Source organism: Balearica regulorum, chromosome 1, assembly GCF_011004875.1.
Source record: "Balearica regulorum gibbericeps isolate bBalReg1 chromosome 1, bBalReg1.pri, whole genome shotgun sequence".
Taxonomy (NCBI): Eukaryota; Metazoa; Chordata; class Aves; order Gruiformes; family Gruidae; genus Balearica; species Balearica regulorum.
The window spans coordinates 41065377-41079658 of NC_046184.1; the positions used below are offsets into that span (position 1 = coordinate 41065377).

Below are 14282 nucleotides of genomic sequence, written 5' to 3' on the forward strand. Positions count from 1 at the left end.
AAGGATTATTTTTTCCCCCATTTTTTTCCAGTGCACTGCCTAATAAGGACTACTCAAGTGGTGATCTAAAAACATGGACTCTAGACATGGCAGATGCTGTTGGTGAAGGTTGCCTTGGCAGAAGTGTCCCTCTCCCAGGGGCTGGATGGGTCATGCCTCCTCTGGAAGTCTGATTTAAAACCTCTGTAGTTAACAGGAGTCATTCAGTTGAAGTCAGCGGGTGTTGTGTCAGGTCATTGGAGCCCAATGAGCCATCTGCTCTAAAACAAGCCTACCCTTCCTAAACCAGAGGTGCACTTATTCCCTTGGAGCAGTATTTCTTATCCAGTGAGCTGTGATCCCCCCAGGGCATCAGGGAAGGCAGTGATGGCAATTGGAGTTGTCTTAAAACATGGAATAAAATGTCTAAATGTATAAAGAAAAGGTGCCTTGCAGAATTAATGCAGGGTGTTACATGGGATTATTGTGATCAGCAAACTTTACTGTTACAATAAATAAAAGAAAAAAATATGTCTTGGTATTAAGCCAAGGTCACACTCCCCCCAAAAGATAACAACACTGTAAAAATTAAGGTTTCAAAGGGGATGCATGCATAAAATAGAAGGTAGCCAAGAGAATAATGTCTTCAAGAACAGGCTTCAAATGTAGAAGTGGATATTTAATTCTAAAGTAAGAGGTGGGCTCTGGTGTATGACATGCTTCAGGCCTGCAAGGCTCTTGCTGTAAGCATCCTGATTTCTGCCAGGTTGTCAGCTTTCTGAATTCCCTGGGGAAGCAGGTTGGCAGCCTTGTGGGAACCTCTAGCAAAGGTGTTAGTGTCTTCTCCTAGTGCCAGAAGGAGAACATACTGTGGTTCTCTCTCGTCTTCCTTCATCTTTGGTGAGTTCCTGCAGAGGGAGAAGGCTGGACAACAGTCTTTTTTGAATTAGACATGTGTAAATAATGGATTTTTTACTTTTTATTTCCATGATCAAAATACTGAATGTATTCCAAATTGCTCCTACCTGCAAAGGAGAATTGAACAAAGCCTTCAGTTTGCCTGAAATACTTTACAGAATGTGAAAAAATGATCGCAGGTTTTTCTTTACCATTCTTCATCCCTTTCATCCTTTTCTTTTTTCACGTACTTCAATTTTAATGAAAAAAAAAAGAAAAGAAAAAAAAGTCATGATTTTAAAATGCCAGGACTAGGATAGCTTTTACTTTTTCTGAACCCATACCTCTTTTCATTATATGCTGAAATTATCACTAGTCTTTGGTACAGTGGAAACATTTTTAGTGATCATACTATTCACCAGAAATTAAGATGTTCATTGCTATTTACAGTTTGTGCTTGTCAGAATTTACCCGTTGTACCTTGTATATAGTTACTACTTCACATTTTTGAAACACTCTAATAAGATAAGAAAATCTCTCTTTTTCTTTCTTTCTAAGTGCTGACTTTCTTTTTGATGAATGATTTTTAGCAACTGTAGGCAGGAAGATTTTCTCATGCGTAGTAGTTAATAACCTGACTTCAGTTAGATGTGATTTGTTCTAAATCTGTTGCACATTTCTTAGTGTATATCGCAAGTGTCCCTCATTATGGCAAACAACTCTTACTTTACAAACACATTCATCTGTTCTGGTGACCTGGTATTACAACTATTTTTAAATTACTTTGACTATTTTATGTAACAAATGCTTAAATATTAAGAGACACTACAAAAAATGTTGCAGAGTGTACAAATTATTTGTGAAAGTACACTTTTTTGTACAGCAAATACTTTTGACTTGCTACGGAGCGGTACACTATTGATCAGTTATAACAAATATATGGAATTTACCATAAAATTTTTCAGGAATATTTTAGTATTTTCTCTGATAATGCTGCCAAAGTAATTCTAAGAACTTTAGTTAGGTTACTAATATTTTTAAATTAATCCTTCAGGATGATTTTTCTGTAGTGGTATCTGAGTATGGCTATTGTATTGTTTTTATTTAAAGTTCTAATGAAAATAGCCCAGGGCTTCTGGAAAGGAAACAAGGGGAAACAACTTACATTTTTGCTCACTTCAGAAAAGAATAAGAAAATACACATGGCAGTGATGTCATCTAGGATTTCTAATAACTTATTGCTCTGCTGTAAACAAAAGTGTAAATTATTTCTAGCAAAGTGTTTGTGGTATCCTACATCAGTGGTTTTGCGTTATAAAAACAATAGCATCTTATAAATGTCAAAGGAGAGGTCTGAGTTGTAGGGCTGAAGGTGCAAACCTAGGTACTCAAACTTGCGGTAGGAAGGAGGGGGTCAGTCTGGTTCTATTTGAGAGAGAAATGAGAGGTTTGGATTTTTTTTTTCTTAGTAGTCAGAACTTCTGTTGAAAGATTGGTAATGGTTACAAATGTAGGTGCAAAGGAGTTATGTGCACTTACAGCCCAGAAAGCCAGCCATATCCTGGGCTGCATCAAAAGAAGCGTGACCAGCAGGTTGAGGGAGGTGATTCTCCTCCTCTGCTCTGCTCTTGTGAGACCCCACCTGGAGCACTGCATCCAGCTCTGGGGTCCTCAGTATAAGAAGGACATGGAGCTGTTGGAGTGAGTCCAGAGGAGGGCCATGAAGATGATCAGAGGGCTGGAGCACCTCTTCTGTGAAGACAGGCTGAGAGGGTTGGGGTTGTCCCTGGAGAAGAGAAGGCTCTGGGGAGACCTTAGAGCAGCCTTCCAGTACCTAAATGGGGCCCACAGGAAAGCTAGAGAGGGACTATTTACAAGGGCATGTAGTGATAGGACAAAGGATAATGGCTTTAAACTGAAAGAGGGTGGATTTAGATTAGATATAAGGAAAAAATTCTTTACTGTGAGGGTGGTGAGGTAGTGGAACAGGTTGCCCAGGGAGGTTGTGGATGTCCCCTCCCTGGAAGTGTTCAAGGCCAGGCTGGATGGGGCTTTGGGCAACCTGGTCTAGTGGAGGGTGTTCCTGCCCATGGCAGGGGACCTGGAACTAGATGGGCTTTGAGGTCCCTTCCAACCCAAACCATTCTATGATTCTATGAGTTAAGAAAAAAATGCAGAATTTAGGTTGACCATGTGAAGTTTTTTATATTCATAGGTACAGTGTCATTACTAATATGATCCCTCATAATATTTTTCTGGTATTTTTATCATTTAGACACACAAGGAACTATGTTGCATCAGGACAGCACCAGTATGCTGTGTATACGCCTGTTGTCTGAACAGTCCCTACCTTATTAATTCCTAAATGTGGAAGGTGCTTGGTGCAGATTGTCAGGTGGCTGCCAGGCTGAAGGCCATCTTTGAATTCCCTCCCTGCATCTGCCACCAGAGTTGCTGTGAGATGCTGAGCAAATCACATAAACTGACACTGTCTCATTTAGTCACTAATTGCGTGTTACTAATTTTCTTAATACTCAAACTAAGGCACCTGTGACCAGACTCAAAGCTGTATAAAGTGTTCACCACTGCAATAAGATATAATGGGGGAACAGTGCTTTAAGTGTGTGCAATAAAACTATTAAGTATACTTGACATTAGAATTAGTCTCAGTCTCTCTTTGTTCTCCACTGTCTTACATGAAAATAATAATACAACCTAATCTTGCAAAGATTGTGAAAAAGAGCTTCAGTAATATTTGCGGGGCAGTAGGTGCCATTGCAGTGAGTGATAAATTATGCACCTAAGCTAGAAACCTATTTATCTTTTGTAGGAGTACACATGCTAACTTTTATTTATATTTAAATCTGACCCTGCAGAAGATAGTCTGTTCTTTTTGTTATTTAAATTAATGTAAAATCAAATTCTTAGTATAGTGATCAAACACCTTGTGGGAAAGTAAATAATAATTACGCATTATTGTTCGGTCCAACATAGTTATAAAGTAACACAACCTGTCTGCCTTTTGAAATGAAAGCAGCAAACAAACAACAAAATTATGATAAACAAATCTCATGTCTTAATCTTCTTTCTGTTTTATTTACTTAAGCTTCTCTTTGGAGCAGTATCTGAGAACTTTACAGTCTTTATTACTTAACAACTCAGAATCTTCGTATAAGCTAAGGGAATCATGTAATCCCCATTTTTGGAGGTAAAACTTGGTCAAGATAAGCCTATACACATTAAAAGACATGGGTGCGTGAAAGTTAGGGGCTTCAATTTCAAGCTTATAGGTCCTAGCCTTTAGACTGAATTCTGGACCAAGCTGCTTGTATCATGGATGACACCTGAGGAGGTGTTCATCTGAACCAGCCAGCCAGGTAGGCAGAATCTCACAGACTGTCCCCTGCCACAGCCCTCTGCTAACCAAGAGGGAATATGCTGAGGCAAGCGGTAAGTCCACGATGGTGCCTCTAAGGTTCCTCCGTACATTTCCCGTTCAGTGGTTGTTGGGTGAAAGGCAGAAGCAGACCCAGCAGTTGAGGATGGTTGGCGTGCTTCGGCATTACCTATTGCCTCAAAGCCCCTGAGAGACCTGGGCAAAGGCACTGGTAATTTCTCAACTGTGTTCCAGTTTAGGGGTGACCTTGGTGTGAGCCATGCAGCCCTGGCAGTCCGGAGCTGTTCTAGGCAGGCAGAGAGGCACACAGGGAAACTTTACAGGCAAAATAAAACTATATTCAGCATTAGGCAGGTGGCAAATGAAAGTTTGCAGCATTGCGGTTTTTGAGCTTTGGTACCTGGGCTCCGTCTCAGACACCATTAAATGCCTTGTCTGCATTTGCCAAAAGACACACATTGTAATGCAGTAAGTTGAACCTTGATTTTTCTTGTATGTACCTATTTTTTTCTTTCTTTCTGTTGTCCTATTCCTTATTATGGACACATTTGGCCACTGTCAAATTGAATGATTTTTTGCATACTTGGTTGGCTGACTCTTTTTTTCCTAATTTGCTGATACAGTCAACTGTGCCAGTAAAGCAATTATGCAAAATTGTGTATAAAGGTTTAATGATACAAAACAGTGTTCATCACAAATCTAATTGTGATTCTTACCATCCTTCCGTAAACTAAAGGTTTTAAGATGTTTGAATTAGGATCTCTGTGGTTAATATCTATTTTGTTAAAAAAATATATTTACTTTAGCAGATAAAGCAACATTTAATGTACATGTCACTTAACTTTGGAAGGAAGCAATAAACAAAAACAGTGACTTGGAAGTGTTCAGATAACGGTTTATATGCTTTCAGGTGGTGATTATGAGAAGTCTGCTTTATTACATGTCTCATTAGGTTACAGTGTTATCTGTTTTACTTTACAAATGATAACTATGGTTGATTGTGCACTGAGTCTAATACAACAGAAAGATAAAAATATGAAGGTGGACATAGTAACAAAGCAGAATATTGTGTCTGAATACTGAAAACAAAGAGATAGTGGGTTAAAACCGAACTGACAGGTACAGTGTACTGAGGTTTGATATCTGGTTTCCACTTGGGTAACTGAACTGGTTGAGGAAAAGAGCAGTAAAGCAATACTTGGTAATGCTTTCACTGAAGCTGAAAATCCCATTGGCTTTTCTTGGTCCAGAATAGAGCATTTAGAAACATTTCAAAATTGATATTTCTGCTTCATGTTTGCATTGATATTTTCTGATTTCTGCCCTGCTGCTTTCCTCGGAACCCTGGCTGGGATTTAATCCTACCACAGAAAGTATTAGCGAGTCAGATACTATTATTAGGACTGACTGATAGAGTCTCATTTGTATCAGGTCATTATGTACTTCAGGGAGAGACCTTCTGCCACAACCACTAGAGACACACTGCTTCCCCTTGGCTACATCCATCAGACCATGTATGAGGAAGGAGAACGAAAAGTGTCTGTCCTTTCTTGGTTAACAGTTCTCATTAGCTGTATGTCATCTTCACACCAAGGAAGCGTTAAGGACTGTAAGGACAGGGAATAATGAATAACTTGGCAGTGCTTTCCGATGCCTCGTGCATGGGGAGGGCAACTGGTCACACTTGGGGGCTCCCCGTAGTCAGAGGTGTGAGCTGTTTTGTCCTGAACGCAGCAGTCGGGGGCTTGTATAAACAGCTTTAACTTACTGCTTTCTGAAAACAGAGGCCTGAAGCAGTCATGGAGGTTTCAGGAATGTTAATTGTTTGTGTACATGAATGAGCTTATAAATGGTTGTTTTTGCAGTCTTCCATAGCTCATCGAGAGTAACTGTGTCACTGCCAGAGAAAAGAAAAGAGAACAATGTTTTTTTTTCCCCCCTCCACAGTCTACTAATACTTTCAGGGCTTGATATAATGTGCCTTTAACAAACCGTGAACTTCTCTCCTACTGAGCCACTGCATCCCGCCTACATTCAGTGTAGGCAGAGAACCATTATACTAATCCACTCTCCCATCATATCTCTAGCAAACACATGTAAGTGTTTTTCTTTGAATATTTATTTTGATGCAAGGAGTGTTAAGTCTTTTATTTGGCAACACAAACAAGTAGGAGATTGTGACTTCTCAACTTTGTAACCTTTGTGGAAGTTCTGATTTTCAGCTATGACATGTTTTGACAAATGTACGACAGTCATATTTGGCTTTAAGAGAGTAATCCTCCAACCTCACAACAACCTTAGAATAGCTCACCTCTGCAGGTGGGATAGCTTCAAAATGTAGATGCTGAAATGATCAGTCTTTTGCTTTGTTTTTTTAACAGGTACGGTTATATGCAAGGCCTGATGCAATCCGAAGAGGATCGGGGGACTATGCTCTAAATATTACAAGGAGACTCATTGAATTTTATGAAGATTATTTTAAAGTGCCCTATTCCCTGCCAAAACTAGGTAAGATTTCCCCTAGAACATGAAGTTCACCCAGAGACAGGAGACTGAGTCAGCTTTTTTAAAGGAAATTTAAGACTGGAATGTACTAGATTTCAAGGTAAGAAATGTTTGGGTTAAGAAGGATGAATAAGTAAGGAATTTTTCATCTCTTCCTTGCAGAGAAAGGTAAGTCCAGTTGTCCTTTTTCCAGCCTTGGAAGCAGATGGTACTTAAATTTGTTAGGCAGTGGGACTCTAGGAAGAGGACTTGACACCTTTCACTGATAAGTGAGTTGGGGTTTTTCTGATGCTGTTTATTTTGGTCCTTACTTTAATTAGGTAGCCACTGGGAGATATTTGTTCTGTAATATTCGTATTGTGATGCCTCAGCCTTAGATAGGGAACAGAATTGAAAATATGTGGAAGTTGGGAACCTGTAACAGTGCAAGGCAGTATTTTTTTATGCTGGTTTATGTGGTTTATTAATGATGATTAGTACATAAGCTTAATTATATTGTTGCTTATTGAAAGAATTGCTGTGAACTTGTTTTGCTGCTCAAGTGACCTAAATGTAAAAGCTGTCAATTTCTAGTATTTTTAAAATAGTTTCTTCTCCTCCTCCCTTTCCCCACAACAATTGTTCTCCTACACACTTGAATACCTTACACCATATTATTACACCCTCCCTCCTTTGGAGCGTGTTTGATCAAGATCCAGAAAAGCCTATTGCTCAGCAGCAGGAAGAGAGCTTGCATTTGATCAGAAGTGTTAGAGTTGGAACCACAGGTGATCCTCCCAGGAGCTCAGGGTATATTTCATTGAATCCCTTGCCTGCTGAGTAGCTTTATTAGTCTTACAGCCAACGGTGCAGGAGATAGATAAAGTAATTGATGTTGCTAGATGAGGGTGTTGCATGAATTTTTTATAAGAACTTTGTGGTATTTGTTTCCTGTCATCTTTAAATGATGAGTTACGAGCAGTGTAGTCCTGGAGAAATGTGCCGTGGGTTAAACATGGCACATGCATCAGACTGTGTGTGTGTCCTGTCATACCTGGCTTCAGGTATGTAATGATGATTTCATAAAGGAAGTTGTAGACTTACCAGTGCCAAAAATTTAGAAGAAAAAAAAATAATAAAAAACTTCCCATTGAATACAAAGGACAAACAGTGGGACTCCAACTATTACTTCAGGTAGTTTACTGAGGATGCCAGGTAGCAGCAGGCAGTAGTGACTGTATCTGCTTCAGAATATCTTGCACAATTGCAACATACGGTCTTTCAACTCAACATGCTGTATGCGTTATCATTATGCTGTGGCATATCTTTTAAAAACGTCTCATCGGAAATGAATATGTTCCAGTTTGGATCTCTTTGGAATAGAACAGGAGGAATAGTCACAAGTAAAATTATATTTTTTAATCACGTATTTGTAGTAAAATTGTGGAGTTAATATGAAAAACGGCTTGAAAACTTCTAGTTATTCTGTAATGCTACTATAGGAAATAGTTTGCAAAGTTTGTGATGCTATAATAAGCTTGAATGTATTTAATGTAAATAAGGAAAATTTGAAAACTATGATGTAAATATTTTTGAAAATTTGATTTGCATATGAACATAGGTATGTTTGTTCTCAGTTCAGCAGAACACTAAGATCACTACATTTAAGCATGTAAGCAACTCCTTCAGGTTGTTGGAGTGCTGAATAATTTTTTATTATTTTACTGGAAAATGGACAATTGTTAAGGACAATAGTCTGATGGGTGAATAGAAAGACTAAAGATGAAAACACTGTAGTCTTTCTTTGATAGTGATTTTGCGTTAGTTTAACGAATTTTCTGAGGGGAGAAACAAAACAGCATTAGCTACAGCAGTGGAAAGAGTGTACATCAGGAGGATGCGTTGATACAGGAAACACGCCTGTGCTCTCTGAAACCTTGGGACTATCACTTGATACACTGCTGTCATCACTGCAAATGATTGAGTACTTCATTAGGGTTTTAAGAAAAATCAGAATTTTCTGTGTGGGACATTTTAGGAGTTTTTCATTTTATTTATAAATGAAATGTGAAATGCCTTCAAGTGGGAGTGAAAATTGAAGAATGTACTTTAAAAAGCTTTGTAATGACAGTGTCAGTTTTGTAGAAAATGTTCTATTATTTCAAACGTAGATGTTTTAAAAAATGAAAAATTTTGTTTCATGTATTATCTAGTTCTAATAAGAGTGTACTAAACCAAATGTAATTATTTTGGTTGAAAATACTTTTTATTTTTTCAAAAGAGTTCTGTTCTTAAAACACTGACCAGCTTACTATGCAGGTGCTATATGAGCTACTGAGCAATATGTTAGTGTCAGTGCTGTATGCTGGGGTGTGTGTGGGGACAAGGGACCTGCAACTCTTGGTGAAGCACTTCCATCGTCTATGTGGTCATCCATTTGAACTTTATGGCAGGAATATCCGAGGACATTCAGGTGCTTCAGATGTGTTACTGTATCAGAGGGACCTGTGTTCATTTGTTCACTTCTTCTGTCATTGAGGTCCGTTTCCATGGATCCTTGGCATTTGAAACTAGTGCTCCTCATCTGAGTTTGTAATAAATCAGCTAGTGTTCTCTATAGGAACCACTTTCTTCTGACACTCTTAACTACTTGACTGTTTTTAAACAGGCTTATTTACTGCACTTATACATGCAGTCAGATGTCTGTGCTTGCTGTTGCCAGTTATGGGCTCCTCTGACTTCTTGGCAGCCTCTGTTACTATTGGGAGCTGTGGAGAATCTGGAAGAACCTTTTTGTCACCCAATGACTAAGATTTTTCAGGTCTTATATGGCCTGTACTGACTTCTGAATGCATTGGAATGGTAGATTTGTTTACCAATTGATGTGAATTCTGGTAATAAATGTGAATTAGGGATTTTTCTCATTTGAATAACCAGTTTCCACAGTTAAAAGTTCTACTTAGCTTGTAGATATGTGCTTTTTTTCCCCCATCGTACTCTGAACTGGAAGATGCTTGTGTAGGGTTTTAAACTAATAATTTTTGTACAAATTTCATTTCTGAAAAATAAGTCAGGTCTTTAAAACCCCCAGATGTTTCCAAGACTATAATATCAAAACTAGTTAAAATGAGGAGTGGATAAAGCATTCGGTTTAATTAATTCTAAAAGGATATGCAGTAGGGGTTTTAGTTGTGTTTCTATGGCTGGTGAATATAAAATATATTTCTGTATTTGTATCACATATTTATTTTTAATCCCGGTTGCAATACAAAAAAAAAAATCTATTTGTATGCATAGAGCTTTTTCTTATGAGGATCTTTCAGGCTGGAATAGTTTCCCTATGGGGAATGATTAGGTAAGCAAGCACTCTTTACATGGGATAGTTGTGACTCTTAAGCTGTGAATGATTTGGGGTGGAGGGGTTAACTGCCTTTTCCAACCAAGACTCAAGGGCCACCCATTGAGGTTAGCAGGAGATGGGTACAAGACCAAGAAAAGATCAGTTACTGCAGCAAGTGGTAAATCTGTGAAAGTCCTTGTCAAAAGAGATCGTAGATGCAAAAAGATTGTACAGGTCCAAAGAGAGACATGGACGAAGACTGGAGAGGTGTTCCAGGGGAGGAAATCCCATGGTTTGAAAATAGAAGCTAGGAAACACTCAAGAGAGTGCTATTTATACTTCCCTGGTCTTACTCTTTCCGAAACATCTGCTTGTGGCTGCTCTTGGAGAAGAGAATACTGAGCTAGGCAGTCTTTGTGTCTGAGCAAGCAAGGTTATCTGTATGTTCATAGTCTTCCAGTTTCCCAAGTGTTTCTGTTAAAGGGCCACAGAATCTCTTTTCCAGAATACTTCTTGAACCTTTATAAGGCTCCAGTTATGAAAGACTGACAAAACTTCATGCGTGGTGCATAAACGAGCCACTTGCATGAAGATTTTTGGGTTTCTGGGCCTTGGTTTTCCTCCCCTTAACAATATTGCGGTATCACAGTGTTAGTGGGATACATTTATTCCTTCTCTGAATTTTACAACTCAATTTATTTTATTCTGAGTACTGTACTTAGATGCCCATGTAATTAGTGTAACCACTATGGGTTGTATAAAGGAACTTGGGTGTCTCAAGGGTCACTTGCCTTTGAGTTAGGCACTGAGCACCTTGCTTGGATTCATTCAACTTTAGGCACTCAACTGGCACGTCTAAATTAGCAAGCTGATTGCCCTGGGTTCCTTATTTCATTGGTGGAGGGGAGATCTTCCTGGGCATGGTTCAAATCCAGAGTGTCCCACTGGAACTGCCTAGATAAGGGAAAAAATGTTTTATTAACAATTAGCAAGTTTGCTGATGATTCCAAACTGGGAGGTGCTGTTGACTCTCTTGAGGGGCAGGAGGCCTTGCAGAGGGATCTAGATATATTGGAACATTGGACAATGATCAATGGCGTGAAATTTAACAAGTCCAAATGCTGGCTTCTGCACCTCGGACAGAGTAACCTAGGCACAGGTATAAATTGCGGGAGGAGTGGCTGGAGAGCAGCCCTGCAGAAAGGGGTCTGGGGGTGCTGGTTGGCAACAGGTCAACAGGAGTCAGCAGTGTGCCCTGGCAGCCCAGAGGGCAAACCCCATCCTGGGGTGCATCAACCACAACATCACCAGATGGCCAAAAGAGAGGATTATCCCACTGTATTCAGCGTTGGTGTGGCCTCACCTGGAGTACTGTGTGCAGCTCGGGGCCCCACAATTTAAGAAGGATGTGAAGGTCCTGGAATGCATCCGGATGAGGGCAACCAAGCTGGTGACAGGGCTGGAAGGCATGTCGTGTGAGGAGCAGCTAAGGACTTTGGGTTTGTCTAGTTTGGAGAAAAGGAGGCTGAGGGGTGACCTCATTGCTCTCTGCAGCTTCCTGAGGAGGGGAAGCAGAGAGGGAGGTGCTGAGCTCTTCTCCCTGGGATCCAGTGACAGGACACGTGGGAATGGTTCAAAGCTGCATCAGGGAATGTTCAGACAATGTTAGGAAGCATTTCTTCACAGAGAGGGTGGTCAAACACTGGAACAGACTTCCTAGAGAGGTGGTCGATGCCCTGAGCCTGTCAGTGTTTCAGAGGCATTTGGACAATGCTCTTAACTCCCATGCTTTAACTTTTGGTCAGCCCTGAAGTGGTCAGGCAGTTGGACTAGGTGATCCTTGTAGGTCCCTTCGAACTGAACTATTCCTATTCTTATTCTATTCTATTCTATTCTATTCTATTCTATTCTATTCTATTCTATTCTAACACCTGAGATTAATTTAAGTGTCATTTGTACCACTTTCACAATGTGCAGACCTGGGAAGGAGACATATCTAAGGCAGTTTAGTGATGGAGAGCTGTGAATAGGATTGGGAAGAACTTGGGCTTCTCAGAAAGCTTTTAATTCCCCATTGAAAGTGTCCTGAAAGATAGAAGTATGAACAGCTGAGGAATCCACTTTGGAACATGGCTGCATATGTTACAGAAAGGCTGGGTGAAAGTAAATGCTCTTGCTGTTTTGTCTTGAGGTCATTGGATATGAATCAATATTTAATTTATAAATACTGCAATTTGTGTGAGCACTATAGTGTTAAAATATATGTTTAAAAGAATTTTTTTCCCTGTAGACTTTAGGAAGTCTCTGTACATTTACTGTATAGCAAACTTTAGGGTTACATCTGTTGTATTTAATGGGTTTTTTTCCTTACGGGTATGTTCAAGGTACTAATTACCTGGTTCATGCAAAAATGATATGGTTGTTTTTTCATTATGCAGCATAAACCACTTTAAAGTTGTGAATGCAAAGTCTCAGAAAATCATTTTCCAAGGGATTTAGTGTACATGCTGCACAATGGAAGACAAGATTGGACCATTAACATTTGCTCTTTGAATACTTTTGGAGAATAGGATTCAATTTTTAAAGTGTGTCATGGAAGAATTTAAACTCTTTCTTATGATGTGAAAAATAGCCATGTAAAGAAAAAGTTCAACAGGGAACTGTTCTGATTTTTAAAGGAAACTCATGTAGCTCCGCTCCATTCCCTGATTGTTGACCGTGAATATTTTGGTGGGAGAGAGTGCTGCTACCTGTTGCTGCATGAGGCGTTGCAGGCCTAGAATAAAAGCATGAAATGCTGTTGTAGGATGGCCAAGTGACTTGCTGTGAGCACTAGTGATGAACTGTTTGTTTTGATTTAATTGCTTTACTCTTTGACATATTGCTAACCTGTTCATTGCTATATTGCCTTCTGCCCTGCTTGATCTTCCATCATTTTCATCAGCACTCTTTCTGCTGCTAGTACTTTTTTACATCCCTTTCATTTGTCCTTCCACTTGTCTCTGTTGCACCTTCTATGAAGAACCTCCATGTTATTACCTGCATTCTTGGCTTTAGTTCTGCTAAAAGTTTTGCAGTTCCTACCCTTGTCTTTGTCTTTCTCCCTAGCAAGGTGGCCTCTTCCTGCCACCTGTCCAACTCTGACCTGGAATTGCTGTATTACAGGAAGCAAGATAACTAATTTTTCTTTCTCCATCTGTAAAATGAAAACAATAATTAGTACTTTTTTGATCTTGTTTTTTACGGTAGTTGAAAATGATCGTCAGTTTGGTTGCCTCTTGATTAAGAGGTTTCCAACTTTAAAATTTAAGAAATGCTGATCTGATCTGACCTCCAGCATGGCAAGGCTTGTAGAGTTTTATAGTGTTCTTATGACATGATAACTGCAGTATCTGTCTGAACTGTACAGAGTCTTTCTGAAAGATGTCCAGTCTCTTCCGCTGAGAGAGAAGCCATCACAACCCTGGAGGAGAGAGGGAAAGCAACATTAGACTCTTGAGTCTGAATGAGTTGTTAGTTATATGGTCTTCTGAATTGAGAAGAAGGAAGCGTAGGAAGGGAGATGGTCTGGGAGTGGGACGTACAACTTCTAGTATGAGGAAGGGTGGGACAGGAGGCACTAAGGACTCGATTCATGTACTTAAACATAATTATCTAGTACTGTTTAAAATGCCTTTGGATATCCTGAAGACCCCTAGCTGCTGCTCCTGCTGGCCTCCAGGTAAGATCCTATTGGTCCATGGCTGGTCCATACCTGACAGCTCCTCATGGATTTTTTTTTAATAACATTGAGCATCTCAGTTGGGGCTATGATCTGTATTTATGCAGCAGAATTGAAACCTACTATTTTCTTTGACCAGGTACTTGAAACAAGGCTAGTGCCTCTGCACACAGAGGACTATTTGTTGATACAGAGCATTCGTACACAGAATGAACTGTGTCACTTTTACCCTGACCTTTGAAGCCTCTGTTTTGAAGTTGTGGTTTGTTTTTTTTCTTTTTAAATTTCTAAGCTCTGAGCACTTCAAAACACCAACTGGTCAGGGCTCCAGAGGGAAAAATTCCAGCTGCAGCCATAGGAAAAAGCAATGTTTTTTCTCAGAGCAATGCTTTGAAATATGAAAAGGAACTATGAGTTACTAAACTGAAATCAGTCCATATGAAATAGTCCATAGGAAACCAGCC

At 39.6% G+C, this 14282-nt stretch overlaps 1 protein-coding gene across 2 annotated transcripts in view; it reads left to right on the plus strand.

Annotated features, from left to right (window-relative positions):
• TRHDE (thyrotropin releasing hormone degrading enzyme) overlaps positions 1-14282 on the plus strand; it is a 224835-nt gene that overhangs the window by 35992 nt on the left and 174561 nt on the right. For both annotated transcript variants that reach the window (XM_075746924.1, XM_075746933.1), the window contains exon 3: positions 6655-6781. In XM_075746924.1, the coding sequence (XP_075603039.1) occupies positions 6655-6781 (127 nt within the window). The remainder of the gene's footprint in view (positions 1-6654; positions 6782-14282) is intronic.